This window comes from Podarcis erhardii, assembly GCF_964252035.2.
Source record: "Podarcis erhardii genome assembly, chromosome: 8".
NCBI classification, from domain to species: domain Eukaryota; kingdom Metazoa; phylum Chordata; class Lepidosauria; order Squamata; family Lacertidae; genus Podarcis; species Podarcis erhardii.
Window position 1 is genome coordinate 28,574,599 of NC_138499.1, and position 18,768 is coordinate 28,593,366.

The 18,768-nt window shown below is 40.7% G+C and overlaps 1 protein-coding gene across 2 annotated transcripts in view; it reads right to left on the minus strand.

Moving 5' to 3' along the window:
* Positions 1-13,270: 13,270 nt before the first annotated feature.
* Positions 13,271-18,768, minus strand: part of CNBD1 (cyclic nucleotide binding domain containing 1) — a 147,908-nt gene continuing 142,410 nt past the window's right edge. Inside the window, exons 12-13 of one of the 2 annotated variants that reach the window (XM_081874465.1) lie at positions 13,754-13,813; positions 13,271-13,473 (exon numbers count right to left, since the gene is read on the minus strand). In XM_081874465.1, the coding sequence (XP_081730591.1) occupies positions 13,339-13,473; positions 13,754-13,813 (195 nt within the window). In that variant the 3' untranslated portion in view covers positions 13,271-13,338. The remainder of the gene's footprint in view (positions 13,474-13,753; positions 13,814-18,768) is intronic. The other variant, XR_014159537.1, reaches the window with a different exon arrangement.

The window sequence follows — 18,768 nt, forward strand, 5'->3', positions numbered from 1 at the left end:
AATTTGGCACCTCCAGTCAGATCTTCTCAATTTTGGATTTTCTCAATTTTGTGCCCCCTTGACTCGGCGCCCTGTGCTAGAGAACCACCTGCACCACCATAAATACAGCACTGAGCCTACATCAGGCATCTGGCTGAACAAAGGAAGGTTGAGTTACAGATAGGTAGCCGTGTTGGTCTGCCATAGTCAAAACAAAATAAAAAAATTCCTTCCAGTAGCACCTTAAAGACCAACTAAGTTAGATTGGATTCTTATCTCATTATACATGACAAAGCCATTTTTCACCTTCTCACCCCTTGCTTTTTCCTGTAAGACCTATTGCAGTCGTTAAGAGTCGTCAACAGGCTCATCACAGCTATCTGCCAATCACCCATTCCCACCACCCTTCTGAGTAATACCCCTCCCCACCTTCTCACTATATAGAAGGGTCTGGTGACTTCTGTTTCAGTGTATCTGAAGAAGTGTGCATGCACACGAAAGCTCATACCAAGAACTAACTTAGTTGGTCTTTAAGGTGCTACTGGAAGGAATTTTTTTATTTTGAAAGGAAGGTTGAAACTGTGTAGAGGAACATTTGGGTAAAGCATGGTTCTTAATCACACAAAGCATGTTCTAAGCATGTTCAACCAAATGCGCATAGAAGCCCCCTTGAGAACATCATGTACAAGGTCTGAGAGGAGCCTCCACATGTGGAGACAATTGGATGCAGGACTTGCACCCACACACTGCCTTTGTCTATACTGTTTTAACCCTCATGTGCTCAGGCAAATGCTTACAAACCACAGCATGATTGTAAACCTGAGAGCAGAGACTATCTAAAAGACATGGCATGCAAGGAAAGAGGGATGGGGAGAAAGGAGGGGAAAACACACTCAGGCACCAGTTCTTAGCTACAGTTGTTATGCCCACCAGCTGGGATGGAAACAGTACAGGGAGCCTGTTAGAATCGTGCTGTTAGAATAGTCCTTTATTTGTTGACAAATGTGTATTATTCACATAGCTGTCAACTTTCAGATTTGAAAATAAGGGATCAGCAGCCTCACCTGTCCCGGGAACAGTCTACGGGATATCTAACAATCTGGGATAGCAGCGGGAAGCAGCGGGAAACGGCGCTGGGATAAGGGAATTTCCTGCAAAAAAAGGGAAGGTTGACAGCTATGATTATTCATTTCAAAATATGCATCTAAATAAGTATTTTGATACATTTAGATTGTGATGAACTGCACTGTAGCATTCAAGGATGTGAGAAATATTGGGGGTGGGGGGGGTCATCTCATTATTCCAAGAGGTGCAGATCAGATTATTTCATGTAGGAATTTGCAAATTCAAACTCTTAGCCTCAGTGCTATTCTTCTACCAACAGAAATGTGTACAGTATTGTTTTCTCCCTACCATCAATGCTTGTGGTGAAAATAGAATGCCTTTACAAATGAGGAGTGAAACAGTTGGGAATCCCTGGAGGTGAAATGTGATTATAACTTCTGGTCCTTAAGGCTAATGAACCCTACCAGTGCCTTTTTATCCCCACCAGTTTCATCATAAAACTTTCCCTCGCACTCAGCCATTTGTTGAAATTAACTCCCAAAACCCTCCAATACTCCATTACATCCCACACGGACATTTGCTGGCAGCTGAGAGATATCAGACATATGAGAGGACTAAACCCCACAGGAGATTTTACACCTTAGCTGGAGCTGTCCCTGTTTGCCAAGCAACACATCAATTTCCTCTTCTGTGACAATATGTTTAACCTGTGTTTTTTCACAGTAGGCTTTAAAATAAGCAATTAGAAGACACAGTGTTTTCTTCAGGTTGATGTATTATGTACCAAGACACAATTGACCTTCAAGGCATGAGGAGAATCAGTGAAAACAGCAACTATTCTTAAGCCCTAAAGCACTGTGGGATGATGGTAAAAGTGCCAAATCCTTTTTAACTGTTATTTTACTTTGTTATTATGGATATGTTTGCTTGCAACGGAACAACTGAAAGCAGACAGCTTATGATCTATCCATAGTGAATCTGGAAAGTAAGGTGTTTTTATGATAAGACTAAAACTTATAGATTTATGTCCAAGGCTTTTTCATGCCTCCATAATTTATGAAATTCTTATCAGTTTGAAACAATGTTTTCCCTTTCTCCTTCTCCCTGGAGCTCATTTTTATTGACATCTGGGCACTTGTGGAAATGAAGAGATAGTAATGTGAGCCTTCCAAAAAAAAAAAAAAAAGGCACACATTTATGGGTAGGCAGCTATCCAAGAAATTTCAGGTCTACATGAATGCCAAATCATCACTCAAGATTATTGGTAGAAGTGCCTATTCCTTTGGAGAAGTGAATTTGAAAAACTCCTTATTCTATGGCTAGAGTAAACAAACTTAAGATGGTGGAGATAGTCACACAAACAGTTTACATAGCCTCAAAGCTCCCAATACATTTCTTCCTATTATTAGTTGGGGCATTGCTGCAGTGGCTCCCAGAGCTGTAAGGACCAGGAGGAGGCCTGGCTGTTTTGTGTGTGTGTGTGTGTGTGTGTGTGTGTGTGTGTGTTTTCGAGAGGGGACTAAAGCCCCCATCTGTAGGATATATTTAAAGCAGTATCATGTCACTTTAAATGATCATGGCTTCCCCCAAAGGAACCAGGAACTATAGTTTCTAAAGGGCACTGGGGTGGTTAGGAGGCTCCTAATTCTGTCACGGAGGTATGATTATTAGAGTGGTTTTTACAATCAATCCTTCTTCTCAGAGAACACTCATGTGATTATGCTCTCTCACACACATTTAGCGCAACTGCCTCCTTTGTAACCAGCATTGGATCTGAGGTTGCATCCAGACAGCCCTATTATTGAGCATTGATCTTGATTTGTTTGCACAAGGTTTCCGCGGAGGTTATATGATATCAGCTGTCTCATGAGCATTCACTTTGATTTGCTTGTGAGGAAGTGAGACCATGTCATGTTACAGAATTGTGATAAGTTTTCCTCATCACTTTCCTTACTTTGAAAAAGTATCCTTTTCCTTGGTAAAGACACATTCAAACTGCATTGGGAACATAACACTCCTTGAAGCTGTGTTTTCTGTCCCGTGTAACTGTTTGCAGCTGTTTTGGATCCCCTTCCTTCTTTGTGTTTGACTTTGTCATGTGGCCAACTCTGATTGGCTGCATGATGATGTCACTGTCGCTAGGAGGAAAGAGCCTGGGTTAAACAAAAGGTTACTCAAGCAGTAGCAAGTTGGGCTTGTGTGAATAGCAGTAGAGGCTCCCCCTCCCTGCCCTCCCCCCTCCAAAAGGATTTGGGGGATATTTGAGGAAACATTTCAGATTTCCCCAAAACACCTCTTGAAAATCAATTTAGTGATGCATAAGAATCACACTTCTTTTGCAGATGAGTGGTGAGAAACATGAAGCCAATATTTTCTAATACCAAGCATTTTATCAGTCTCTCAATTCTGTTTCTTCTTCGCCTGCTTTCTATACAAACATAGCTGCCATTAGCTGAGCACCTATGGGCAGCCTTACATTTGTACAAACCAGAGAATAATATTATTTGGACTTCTCTGTCATTTAACGGTTTGGAATTGGTGGGTATTTATAGAAATCTGTAATAAATCTCCTCTTGGGACCAAGGCCTTTGTAGAAATTGGGCAATAGGTCTAGCTATTGACATACCTATTACAGAATGGAACTCCTGCTGTGTCTCATTACCTCTGATGTTACACTGCGCTTATCTAAGGGGAATGCAATATAATCTGTTTTGCAGGATGGATTTCACATCATATCAGTTGTTTATAATGAAGCTTAGGCCAGATGCATTGTACTGGCGTCATGGTGACTATGAAGGATTTGGGTTATCTGATGGAGGATAATCCAGTCATATACACTTTTTCGATCTGAAGTTTTCATTTATACTGTATCTTGCCCTTCTCAGCATTGCATTCAGCCAAATTCCTCAGGAAGCAATTGCTTTGCTTCTTTGGGGATATGCATAATTTTTGCTCAGGTCTGTTTTATGCATTCTCTATATGTCGCAAACTAGGAGGAGTCAAATCTGCAATCAGCAGCTAAAGGAATAAACCTGCTGTCACAATGTCTTTACAATCAGAGACATAGTAAGTTTCTGGGCGAACAGACATAATAATAATATCAACTATCTGCTGGAGGAGCTTCCTAAAAGTGCTCTCTGTGAAGTCAGTTAAAACAGCAAGGGAGAAGTTAGAAGGGCAGAGAGGTATTCTTGGTGCCCGATAACCAGCTTGGGAACTCTCTTCTGCCTGAGACCTAAGAAATTCAAAGCTTCTCTTGAGGATCTTCCAGAAGTGCTGCAAGGCACTGCTATTCAGGCAACCATCATGAGCAGGTTTTTCTTTTCGCGGTGATACTTCTTCAGAAAGGTGGATTAGCCATGCCCCCATCTTGATTCAGCATGGGCTTGGACTTTCTGAGCCTTATACTTCCTCGGTGTTGGTCCCACAGCCTATCAACACATGGTTTCTCTTCTTCACCCTACTCCGCTTTCCTTAAGCGTGGCTTGTCAGATTATAGGAGTAGGTATGGGATTTTTTTGGAAATCTTCATGTGGAGCTAATCCGCACAGATTTTTTTCCTTTCTAATTCTCATTTTACTCTTTAATCTCCATTCTACTAAAAACATGAACAATTCTCACACGTTATATGCTGTATTATATACAATTGTACCTTGGATCCCGAATGCTTTGCCAGTCAAATGTTTTGGCTCCCGAATGGCGCAAACCCAGAAGTGACTGTTCCAGTTTGTGAACTATTTTTTGGAAGCCAAACGTCCAATGGGGCTTCCACCATTTCTGATTGGCTGCAGGAGCTTTCTGCAGCCAAACAGAAGCCATGCTTTGGTTTTCGAATGTTTTGGAAGTCGAAAAGATTTCCGGAATGGATTCTGTTCCACTTCCAAGTACTACTGTATATAATACTATAGAAAGAGTATGTGCATATAGGCATTCCTTTCCCCTTGAGTTGGTTGGCATCTGTCTGTCTCTGGAGACAATGGAGGAGTACACCTTTGGGGGTGAAGTCAAACTGTTGGAGAGTTACAGCACCTGCTGTGGCTGTAAAGACTGACATGGGAGAGACATGCCTTGCTGCAGCTGGGGCAGATGAAGGCGTCCGGTTGAGCTGATGCACATGTATTATGCTGTTTCGTCTTTCTGTGCTCCTTCCTGTCAGCAGGCACCATCTTAATACCGATTTTCATAAGCCTCTCTGAGATCTTTTTTGGTTAAAGCAGGATTCCTCAACCTCAGCCCTCCAGATGTTTTTGGCCTACAACTCCCATGATCCCTAGCTAGCAGGACCAGTGGTCAGGGATGATGGGAATTGTAGTCTCAAAACATCTGGAGGGCCGAGGCCAAGGAAGCCTGGGTTAAAGGGTGGACTGCAAATGAAATAAATAAATAGCCAGGTTATCTAAAGCACATAGGTAGATACAAAAATGTATATATAAAAATATGTAAGTCTGAATATAAAAATATGCTGCAGAAATATAATACAGCATAGGGCTTGAATCTAACTCTCATATATTACACATATGCATTGATCCTTTGCAAAATTAGGTGCACTTTAAAAAAAAAGCTTGTGTGTGTGTGTGTGTGTGTGTGTGTGTGTGTGTGACTGGTTTTGCCCCCTCTTTCAATGACATGGTTTTTATATTTATATAATATAAATATAAATTATAAATTATATTTTATACCATGGAACTCAATGACATGGTTCAGGAGTCACCGACATGGCACTCGGAAGCCCAAGTACCTTCAATGGTGACCACAAAAAAGCTCAGTAAATACCCCCTCAAAAATCCACAGTGCACAAGCCCCCTTAAACATTCCCACATTTCACTGGATGCCAGGATTTGACACCCAGTCTCTCTTCTGTTCTGGACAGAGGAAAGTTACAAAGAGCATTTTCATCTCATATACTCTATCCTAGGTTCCGTTTCCTTGTCACACTTCAGTGTGACAAACTGAGAGAACTTAGCAATGGGCTTATGTATATATTGATGGTTTTGAACATCTTAGAATTGATGTTCTATACTCTGAGACATTATCTGTCATGTAACAAAACAATATTATGTTGCATCTCTGTTGCGACAATGGAATTAATGGGGGTTGATATCTATTAATTTAACTGTAATACATGGCCTTGCTACAAGGCATTTTATTTACATCCCTATTACAGTTTCTTCTGCATTAACATGACTCACATCTATGCCATTTCCTAACAGCACTGTCTCACAGCATAAATTAATGTATGATATCCTGTTCCATTCTGCAAACAAGATATGAATTCAGAAAGATATGACTACAGCACTATAGATTTTTTTTAAACATACTTTTTGCTTTACAAATGAAATAAAAGCATAATATGGTCTTAAATCAGCAATCAATTTCAGCCTAGCAGTCTCTAGCCCGTAAAGATTATGACATGGTACAAATAAAAAAGGTTCTGTTATATAAAAGCTTTCGAGATTAGATGTCATTTTGAGAAGACCCATACAATGATAATTTCAGAACTACTTGTTTTATTTAGCGGTTACATTTTCAACATTTTATGCATTAAAATCATGTCACTTTTTATTGTCCAATTATTCAAAGAAGTAGTTTCTTGGATAACCTATGTCACTTGTGTCATACACATATGACCTTTAATATGGATGAACTGAATTCACTCTGGTGATTTTTATTTCATTTATACTTTGATTGAAAAGCACCTCCTTTTGATAATTTTCAGCACCCCTCTTAAGGGTCTTTCATTGTCTCTTGAAGGGAGATTGTGTTTTATTTAGTCTCAAATATTTCACTGCAATGTGTGAAAAGATACGGACCTCTCTGTTGAATAGCTTATGGAAACTGATGGAAATTAAATACATAGGGTAGCCATCTCATGCAATGAATAATGGACAGAAAGCAAGGAAAGCTCTCTGGGACTATGGGCACCATCATTTGAATTGCACTGGAGAATCAATGCACTGATCACATCATTGGCTTCTGCAGCATTCCATGGAAAACATTGGGGAAACATGAGAAGCTAGAATTTTGCTGGCGGTAGATGACTACGGAGTTATAGTCCACCCAGCAACATCAAGAAGGTACCACACTGTCTACCCCTACTTTAAGGCCAATAAAAGTGTGAGGCACATATCCCTTTTACCTATTCCTCCCCCTTGTTATTTAATTTCTATATAAATGATGTGATAGAGATTTTGAAATAAAGCTAAAACTGTGCTCCAAGTTAAGAAATTGTCCTCTGGCTACTTTTATTATATGTTGATGACTGCCTGCTGTTATTTTAGCTAAGGTAAGTTGGGGGGGGGGACAGAATGTTACAGTGATCCAGTAGTTACTGTTGTGAAGACTTTCTGACCAGCAATTGGATGGAAACAAGATATTCAGAATTTAATTCCCACCGTTTAAAAACAGCTGGACTTGTGAATGGTCACAAAGCAGATCAAATAATTTGTCTGTGCCTGGACTCATCATAGTGCCTCTGTGTTAACTCTGTTGACTCTGTTAATAACCAAGATGATAAGAAAGAAAATACAAAACCAAGATTCACCAAAATCTGTGATGGAAAGGAAACTTAGAGCATCACTCCAATAGGCAAAAAGCTTTGCTCTAGTTTCTGTACAATTAGAGAAAGAAAGCTCTCAAGTCTGCCAGAAGCTGGGGGTTTGGGGGGGGGGGAGGGTTACAAAGTGATAGTAGAAAAGCAAGCCACAGTTGGTCAGATTATATGTTGTCCCCACAATTGATTTACTTTCAAAATTATGCGTGGAGGAAGAGTGTAGTAATCCTCAAGCCTTTCTGTGGCTAAAGTAAAGCATAATGATGTCTAATCAATTGGGTTTAAAGAGGAAAAGTTCTAATCCACATAGCAAAGAATTCATCAAGGTTGGAAATATGGACACTGCAATGCAGGATGATCTTGCATCCCATTACTGCATCTAGGATTTCACCTTTTTTTTTTTTTTTGCATTCAGTGGGGTCTTTTGTATTTCAATGCTACCTGAGCCAAGTCTCTCTCTTTTTTCTCCAGAGTTAAGTCCACCTTCAACATGCTGAAAGTGCAGCAGTAGAGATCATTCAGTTTGTAATTCAAGGGTTAACTCTGTTGTCAGTTAAGTCAACAAGCCAAGAGGGGGCAGGTGCAGGTGTTGCAAAGCAACCAGGGAAGAGGGTATGATCTTTAGTGAAGCAGCACCCACTCTCATAGGCTATCTAGTCATGAGGGAGTTTTCTTGTAAATGTTAAGTTGAATCTAACCCTGGTCTTGACAAGGCCTGTCAAAGAGCCCCCCTCCCATTTTTGTGTGTGTGTTTAAGTTGTATAATTCCCCCCACCCACACACACACATTTTGTTAACTAAATTTTTATTAGGATGCTCTCTCTGGATTCTGTCTGTATTATTCAAATGCCTCTATTAACACACCAGGATCCAAACAAAAATGAAAATATGCTAATTATTATCCAAGCTGGTTTGATGGTAACATCAGAAGGAAATGTCTTTATCCCTTTCCAAAAGCATGTTGAAGATCCAACTTGTGGCATGCTTGAATGTGAACTGTATTCATTCTTGTTTTGTTTTGTTTTGTTTTGTGTTTTGTGCTTTGTTTTGTTTTGTTTTGTAAGGATCATTCCTCCTTTAAAACACAGCTTATTTACCACTTTTCCATATACCAAGGAAATGATTCCCCCTCCCCCAATTAGGTAATAGATGTGCAATGATTGTCTACTCTGTTGCTACTTTTGCTTACCTTGCTCATTCTTCTTGCTTGTAATGGAAAGAATATTGGGCACAGTTTGTGGCTTGAAATCCTCCCATTTTTTGTAACACTGGCAGTTTTATCTTTGCTTGTTACATTGATTTTATGTTCAAGCTAATAGGGAAAGCTGAATAAACAATGACCAACTGAATGAGTCAAAGGAACATAACACTGAATTTTATAAGCACGTGCGCTTCAGACTTGAGAAGAGGGTGCATATGTTCACAAGGAGTCACCAGTCTGGTGCCCCTGGGCAGCATGGTTCCTGTAAGGGCATCCAGTGGTGCCCTGGGTAGGTGCCCCAGACTCTGACCTCCTTTCTTTTTAAACTAAGTCTCTGTCCCTCCTAGAGAGTTAAAAGATAAGAGCATTGCAAGTCACATGACACTTGCAGCTCCTCCTTATCTGCAGCTGTGGAGAATGTCTATGCCTGGTTCACAGTTACCTGTCCATTTGCTCATCCTGTCCCCACCATGAGCATCATGTGAGATGAGTTGAGGCAGTTTCCATGACAATATCTGACTTCAATCAGTCTTCACTCCCTTTCAAAAAGAGAGAGAAGGAGATCATGTAAAATGGGGGAAATCACATGTAGTATGGACCTCTGCATGGAATGTCCACATCAAAAACTATTTTATGTTTCAGAGAGGGGCACCCATCCACTAAATATGCCCCAAATTTGAATGTTTAGACAGGACCTTAGGGCCATAATATAAAACAACACCATCTATCTGATTTCACATAACAACTATTTTCTAGACAATGCAAGATTCCCAGTATTTCTTTGCTTAGTTATTTGCGTGGACAGGTGGAGTCCCCAGATCCCGGGCAGCCCCCCCCCCGTCATGTGGAATAACGACTCTAGACAACGTGCTATGGGATTAAATTGGCCACAACTTTATTAAATTTCAAATGTGGGTAGACCTTGGCTCAGGCATTGGGCGTTCTCCCTCCCTAGTCCCCAGCCGGGGACCTAGGGAGCTTCAGGGTTATCCAGGGTGGGGGGGGGTGGAGATGGGCCGGCTCTGGAGAACATATGTTTAAGCAGAGATAGCCGCCCCCGTTACGCCGCCGCAGGGGAGAGCAATGACGACCTTTCGGCGTACGGCCAAAGCCTCCCTTCAAAAACCCCTTTAACGGGGAACCCTGGTATCGCCGCCGCAAAGAGGAAGATGGACTAAAGGATTCCGCCCAAGGCCTGATACCGCCAAAGTTGTGACGTTTTGCTACGGGAAAGGCGAAACCTGCCAATGCAGGGAAATTCCTTTCCGGCCCTTTAACAGCGACCTTAACGTAGCAGCGCCCACATACTTGTGAAGAAAGGTTAACCTGCAAAACCTGTGAAGAAAAGTTAACCTGCAAAAGAAGAAATTAACTGAGGGTGGGTAGGGTGGGAGAAGCTCTGGAGCCAAGTGAGGATTAACAATTAAGATCCACCCTCTATTGTGTGGGCAGGTAATCCCTCCCCTTACCTGGCCTGGTTTCCCTGGCAACACTTCCCCCAGGTGGGATTGGACAACTCGCTGGGGTAGGCGGGGACCTCCAGGTATCCCACCTGGGGGAAGGCAAAGCCTATGCTGATGGGGCCACTCCAGATCCAGGGCTGCACGCGTCCACGCAAAAGGCGCCCCCCGTTTTAAGTGGGGAGCGGTCATTGTATCCTTTGTATGAGTGTGCATTACTCCTGTGTTACTTCTGTGTCCAGTTAGTAGTAGTAGTACTTAGCCTTCACCAGCAGCTCTCAGGATATAACAAATTACTATTGCAGGAATAGGGCAGGCCATGAAAACACACATCTCAGATATCAAAGAGCAAACAAAGAGCTGCATCTTCAGCATTCACCAAAAGTCATAAAGAAGCTAGGGTATTCTACAGCTTAGGGACTGCCACAGAGAATGCCCTCACTCAGGCCACCATAACTGCCAAGCATCTAAGGGAGATGGAATTACCAAGAGGCTAGAGGGGTCTGTTGGAAGGAGGCAGTCTTTCAGATATTTGGGGCCCGAGTAATTTAAGGCTTTGAACACTAACGTGAATACCTTGAATTAGGTCCAGAAATGAAATGGCAGCCAATGCAGCCCCTTTAGAACAAAGTGTGCAAATTATAACGTGTAAATGTAACAGAAGCATGATTAACGGCTAGAACCAGCACTTTTTTCTGGCGTTACTCAACAGTACACAGTACTGGCACCTTTGCTTTCCTCTTCCAGATATTGCAATGACCCTCATGGTCCCTTCCAACTATGATTTGACTATTCCTTCCCACATCTCCTGTGCCCCGTTCCTAAGAATAGGCTGATTAGATGGAAATGGAAAGCATCAATGTTTTATCCCCTTGCCCTTCCCAGCCCTGCAACAGGTCAAGGCTTCAGAGGCGCCGACAGCATAGGTGCACGGTTGTCACGCATATGCACTGCCTTCTGAACCTTTAGCTACCCCCACCACTGGTGGGCAGGGCCTGAAGCATAGCTGTCAACTTACAGATTTGAAAATAAGGGACCAGCAGCCTCGAAAATAAGGGATCAGCAGCCAAAATAAGGGATTTTCCAAGCACAGGTATGTGCTTCTGAGCCCCTCCAAGCCAAAGGCAGAAAGCCCAGTCAGCAGCCAAACGAAGCCTCAAGCGGTGCTTCCCACAGCACAGCAACCCAGCAAAGGGGATGCAGCAAGGAAAACCACCGTCACCTCTCCACTGGGAAGCACTGAGCAAAGGCAAGTCCCCAGGCAACGAAGTTGATTTGATGGCACAAGGCATGCAAGCTCCACCCCCCAGGCGTTCTTAGACTCCTTATTGGGTGAGCAACGCAGCCAAGCAACATAGTTGGAGCCTCCCTTCTCCCTGGCCAGCAGGGAGGGAAGGAGAGGAGCTGCTTCCTTTGAAACCCAGGAAATTTAAGGGACATCATCAATAAGGGACAGCAGCGGGACACGGCGCTGGGATAAGGGACTTTCCTGCCAAATAAGGGACGGTTGACAGCTATGGCCTGAAGCTTTTGGTGGGCATGGAAGGAGGGAAAAAGAAGAAGCCTGGCTAGAACACACTTCTTTTTTCTTTTAAAAAAATGAAAACCAGCTTCTTTCTTTGTGCAATCCCAGCCTTGGATAATGTAGAATTAAATGGATAAATCAGTACACTCATTCACTCTACGGTGCTTCTCATAAATCACAGTGGATCCAAAAAGTACTACTGTTTCCATAGAAACTTGGGGTAGGGATGTGTGCGCTGTTCATAGGAGTCAAAATGTGCTCCTCCAGGTGATCCTCTGTGCCAGAATCAAAGTCACATGGAGAAAGGAGGACCTTGTTTTTTTGATGTGCCAAGCATCTCCCTGGCTTGCAGCCACTTCCAAGACAAGCACATAAATGGGAGCTCAGTATGACTTCTGCCACAGACATGAGATGTATGAAAGCTCAGTGGAAGTGTTTTGCTCATACCACAAGTGTCTAGTCACAGTCTTTGAGGTCAGAAAGGAATTAAGTCAGAATTACAGAGGGATCTGAGGGATTACATGTGGGGTGGCTCATCTGGGAAATACAGACCTGGTATTACTTTGTGTTCCTATCTCATTTTGTACATAATACCTATTTAAGACCATGTATGACATAATATCACACCGTGTTGACGCATCTCAACTCCCAACAGTTAATATACATACCCAAAGTCACATAATTTGCAAGCATTCTGTAAAAATCTGTTTGTGCTTTTACTATGGGTAGTATTCAACTAAGTTTTACTCAGAAGAGGCCCGTTGAAATTAATTAATGTAACTTAGTCATGTTCACCAACGTAGATGGCTTTTTTAAAGAACTGGATAAATTCATGGAGGAGAAGGCTATCAATAGCTATTAGCCATGATGACTATGATCTGCCTCCACAGTTGGAGGTGTCAGTGCTTCAGAATGCCACTTACTGAAAGCCATTGGAGGGTTAGAGTGATCTTGTGCTTAAATCTTGCCTCTGGGTTTCCTACAGGCATCTGGTCATCTGCTGTGAGAACAGGATACTAGACTAGATGGGCCATTGGCCTCATCCAGCAGGCTGCTTAATGTTCTTAATTAATTAAATCAATTAACACCTAAAACAAATTAATTTCACTACATAGCAACATAATTTTATGTTTAGGGTCTTGGTCCATTTTTTCTTTACTTGCATGTGTGTGTGTTTTTTAAATAAGAAAACCCAGTTTAATTAAATATGGAGAACGCTGATCCAGAAAGCTGTTCACCCTGATATTTTCCATAGGCTTTTTCAGGCTAACTAAATTATTCTAAATGGAATAACCTTTCCTACTACTGTTATTATTAAAAATGAACTGAAATAGGAACATTAAACGGTTTTATAATACAGGAATCAAGAGGAGCTGGACAAAGGAAAGGATAGCACAAAGAAATGAATAACAGTAGCACACTGGGCTATTGACAGTAGTGAATGGGAAACAGAAGTAATTTTGAAAAAAGCCACAAGGACAACAGAAGAGTGGAGGGAGGAAATAAGCAATGGCTAAACTGTTTGTTTACACTGAATATCCATGTTGTTTTACAGAAATCATCTATAGGTAGAAACGTGGGCATCCTCTTGATTCTTTTTCTCACCCCAGTTGGAAATCAGATGTTTGTGGATCCATTTTCCGACACCAGGACAAATGCCATTATAGAACAATGCATCCTTCAATATGATATCCTGATAATAGGGAGAAAAATATTGGATATTAAAACCTAACAACCAGTACGTCAATATCTAGTAAGCAGTCATAATATAGGCTACTCACAGGAAGGTTCCAGTAACTCCATTCACTTCAGTAAGCAAGAAACAGCATTTATTGATTCATATTGTTTAAACAGTGGACTGTAACTGATGGAAATTATTTAACCTTAAAAAAACCCCAGTGCCCTATTAGGAGTAATCAAAGCAATGTTTTCCTTCCCAAGCCTGCTCAAAATGTTCTCCATTATTTTATTACCTTTGTATGCTCCCATTCCTTTTCTGTCTCTTTTCTAATATATTTAAACTTGAGATCATCCTGCAAAGAAAGAGAGAACAATGGTGAATAGTTTAAACCCAATGTTTTTTCAATTATCTAGCCTTTGGTGGCCTAACTTCAAGAACTATCTAATTTTATAATCCCTCCAAGACTTCATGATTTAATTTATATGATTTTACATAAAATACCTCATTTCTAAACAACATGTCATGGAATATTATCACTGCAGGACACATTAGAATTCAATAACTGTTCTCAAATAAGAAGAATAGCGTTCCCTGCATAAGGAGGTTACTATCAAAACACTGGCATATGTTTCTCTCAGAACCACCCAGCTTTTTTGAACAACTGTCTCTTTCACTCAGTCAGATATGCATATATACATATATACACACACACACACATATACCAAGTTGGTTTTCATTTGTAGAAGGCAAAGACCCTGTACTAAGATACACAAATGAAAACTGCATGTAACTAATGAATACATTAATTGTAGCCCTAAATTAAACATTTTTCTTACTAATGCTCCTCAAACTCTATAGACCAGATTGTACTTTAGGAAGAGCTTTTAAAACAAATAAAGTACTCTCAGTTTTGACTACCATGAATGGACAAAAGGGCAGCTTGTTGTAACTGATCTGATTAAAGGTGCAGTAAGTAAGGTATATCTCATTGTTGTAAGGAAACACCTGGGACCAATTCTTGAGCTAGTATGGAGCATAAAGCAATATACCTATTTAAGGGATATTTACAGGAACCAAAAGGGATATAAGTTTTATTCCACAAAACGCTTCTTGGGGGGAAGCCTACATAAAATCCAGCTATTACACCTCCTGTGTTCAGCTCCTGGATAAGTGCCTTGACCCACAACGGAAACAAGAAAATGCACACAACCTGCGGACTGCCACACAATGTGATCCCTGTTGCTACGAAACTAATAATGGCTGGGAGTCAGAAAGTGACAAGTGAGGAGAGACGGAAGTAGGAGAAAGCAGAAACTTGCAGGGTCAATCACTTTAGAAGCAGCCGTTTAAATTCAATAAAAGACAGCATTCCAGAATAAACAAAGGAAAATCCCGTGAGTTCACCTGGAGCAGAATTATGCAAATTAAGACCATTCATGCAAAACATTCAGATGTTTCCCACACATTGAAACTCAGTTCCCCAAACTGAAGTTATAGTGCATATATATATATATATTTGCTTTCGTATATATATACACCTCTCCTGAAACATAATATTAACAAACCCAATTCAGTGAAAATTGGGCAATAGGGTCTCATGATCTAAGGAAGGCAAGGGTGTGTGACATCCTAGAAATGAGAATCTCTAACTGCCACCCTACCAATAGTACTTAGCTGCAGGATTGCATCAGTGAATCATCTTAATCCAACAGAGGCAATATGTATGCAGAAACATAAATCTCTATGAGATCACAAAACTTTTCACCAGGAACTTGAAAGCACAACTGGGGACACCTGGAATTATGTGTGAGCTGCACAGCAGCATACCATCTCAACTCAGAGTAAGATGAACTGTTCTCCAATTGGAGAGAGCCAATCTGATTCATCTCTGAGCTCATCCAATTAAGATAGTTTCATATGTGTTCAAATGGAAGTAACTTCTGCTCAAGCACTGGAGAGGATAAACGTGCCAACAGGGAAAGGGGGGATGCAAAGATAAGGGGAGAACAAAATGGCCGTTAGGTGCTGGAGGGACTAGTAGCACACCTTGCTATAATACAGGGATAGCTGACATGGCACCTTCTAGATGTTGCTGAACTCCAGCTCCCATCAGTTGCAGCCAGTATGATCAGGGATGGTGGGAGCTGTAGTCCAACAACATCTAGAGATCACCATGTTGACCACCTTAAAAGACACATCAGCAGCACAGACAAATGTATCAAGCAAAGTACTGTATTTTCCCATGTATAAGACAACCCCATATATAAGACGACCCCTATTTTTTTGAACCCAAAATTAAGAAAATGAAAGCCTAAAATAGAAGTGAAAATCTGGATGATTGGTGGTGGCAAGTTGTTGATCTTTTGGGGAGCTATCGCCCTCAAAGTTTCCAACATGAGGTGCATGCAGTACACCGTGGTGCAGAAGCAAAGGTAGCGACTGAGGCACCACATGCTCTCCCTTGGTGGCAGCTGCTGCTGCGGGGAAGTGAGGGGAAGGAGGCTCTGTTGTGTAGAAGGACTATTCATCCCCTTGGCACCACAATTAAACATTAACAACCCAGACTGCATGAACACTACCCAAAGCTGTTCAAAGTGGTGCTCAGACATTCTCAAGAAACTAGTCTAGTATACCTTGTGGGTGTCACAAGGAGTACAGAATTGGATTATATGTGGGAAATTGCATATGAATTAAAAGAAAGCATGTTACCATTAAGAGAATAATAGTCAATATTTTCTCATTAGAAAGTTAGCATAACCTGTTCACCATTTCTGCTCTTCATATATGTATGACCCAGAATGAGGGTGGATGACTCAGAATATATTATGCTCTTCCCATAAATTGCTATTTAACCAAAAATTATCCAAGATTAATAAGCACACAGTTTTCCCTCCAGCATTCATAAAATAATGAGGAATATTGAGTGCAAGGTAGGGAATATTAATTCTAAGGGTTTAAAAAATAATAATTCCACATTAAAATGATGTTAATGAATATATATATATATCAAAACCCCAATGGGAAAATTAAAATGCCACCAGCCCGAGAATATTACGGTGCCATCAGCAGTCATCTCAAGTCATTTAACAACGCCATTTAAGAAGTTCCTAGTGGTCACAAAGGAACTGTCAATCACTGGAAACAATTCCAAATCAGCTGCAGAATTCTAAAAGATGGAAAACAATACAACACAAATGCAACACAATAATAATAGAAAGCCACACAAGTTAGCTCAATGTTTTATATTAAGGGTTGTTGTTTTTTCTAAACCATCCAAATAACAATTGTGACATGATAAATTCCTTCACCTTTGCCACCTGAGATAAATATGTTTAGGACCCACCCTGTTTTTATGATGGCAAGTTGTTTTAAACTGTGTTTAATGTTAGATTTTACATTGTTGTAACCCATCCTGGGACCTTAGGGTAAACAGTAGGGATATAATAATTATTATTTTCAAAGAGACAATTGTCACAATCCAAAGAATGCTAATGTGATTCTTCTCGTGAGCTAGAATTTCTGGGTTTTATTTTCCAGCTACATGCCTCCCAAGGGCCCCAGGGGAAAAAAAAGGGACAATCAATTTTTGTGTGAGACCTCAGTGGCCATTTTGGGTGCCGCATTCTCATGAGCTCTCTCACTGTGCTCTTGCTCCCCCCAAAAGTACTTTTTTGGGGCTTTTCGTTTAATGACTTAAGGGAAAAGTGACTCTTCTCAATTTATGAATTAATCCATGTGTTTATGTACATTTTAAATCATTACAATTTGTGTGTGTACATAAACCTACAATCTGCAATTATTACATTCATCTGTATTTTCCCCTGATTATTACATTCTAATTATATGTTGTGAGCAGGATTTATTTATATTGGATAGCAAAAATAAGCAAATAGATTGGTTGTATTTTACAAAGACCTACAATATGTCTTATCTGTGCTATAAAATTAGACTAGATGTATGTCATGTTTAGGCAACAATATGTACCTTTCCGTAAAGGCTTCAGTAAAGTGCCATAATATTCTGTATTCTGAATTTTGTCACATTTACAGCCCATATAACCAACCCAAAATTATTTCATGACGCAAATTTATTGGCAGATTACTTGTAATCAATTTCCTCCCTGTTCATTTCAAATCTGGATTTCAAAACATCACGATTCCCCAGCTACAGAGATACTGGTCCCTTAGAGAAGCAGCTTAATTTACTATGTACACAATTTATGCAGCACCCAAAGCCACCTAAGGATGGTCATAGGAAAAGAATGCAGCCTTTTCCTAGATCTGGCCACTCCTTAGCTCTTCAGAAACATCTGTGAATATGAACAGGGAGATTTTTATTAAATGTATTATTCTTATTTAGGATGGATTCCAAAAGATTGAAATAGATGTTATGAGATCACTGGAAGCCTATTAAGCTTTTCGGGTGGGAGCAGGGATACTGTGTTAATCTGAGGGCATGTTAGTCGTGCAAATGTTAACTGCTAGAATGCTAGCTTTCCATAGGTAATCAGTGATATACTGTAGCCAACTTTCATTTTTCCGGGACGAATCTCAGCAACTTGCAATGCTCACAGTCAAATACAATATGAGCACTGTGGCCCCAAAAGTTGCTTACTGGCTTGGATTTTAAACCAAGACAGAGAAGGGAAAGCCAAGCCCTTAAATAAATGAATGTTAATTCCAGGGAATGACATTCGGATTTTAATTTGCCCTGGATCACTGCTGTATTTACTGTTGATTTCCTTTGATATTTTAATGTTTTAAATTTCTTTAAATCAATGTTGTTGTTTTTTGTTGTTGTTTTGCACCATCTCGAATGTGAATAAATCTTTAAATAAAGCAATTAAATATACAGTATATAATATATACTGCATCATGGTGTGGTACGCTGGTTTGACATCAACTGATAGAAAGTGCCTACAGAGGGTGGTGAATACAGCACAAGATATTATGGGCTGTCCCGTGAATCCGCTGGATGAAATAGCGGAAGAACGTTGACTCAGGAGAGTGAGGAAAATTCTCAGGGATGATTCATACCCTGGCTGGCACTTTCTTGATCTCCTGCTCTCAGGCAGAAGATATAGAAGCATGATTAGTCACACCAACAGGGTAAAGAACAGCTTCTATCCGTGGGCTGTTAGGCTGCTGAATGGAAATATAACAACAGGGCAACTGACTTTTGGGTTTGGTGGGTGTGCGTCAGTAAATGAGGGGAATTAAGACTAAGAGAGCTGAGTGGGGGGTGCTCGTGTAATCTCACTGTATACAAGTTGTACAAGTGACAATAAAGTATTTCAGTTTCAATTCA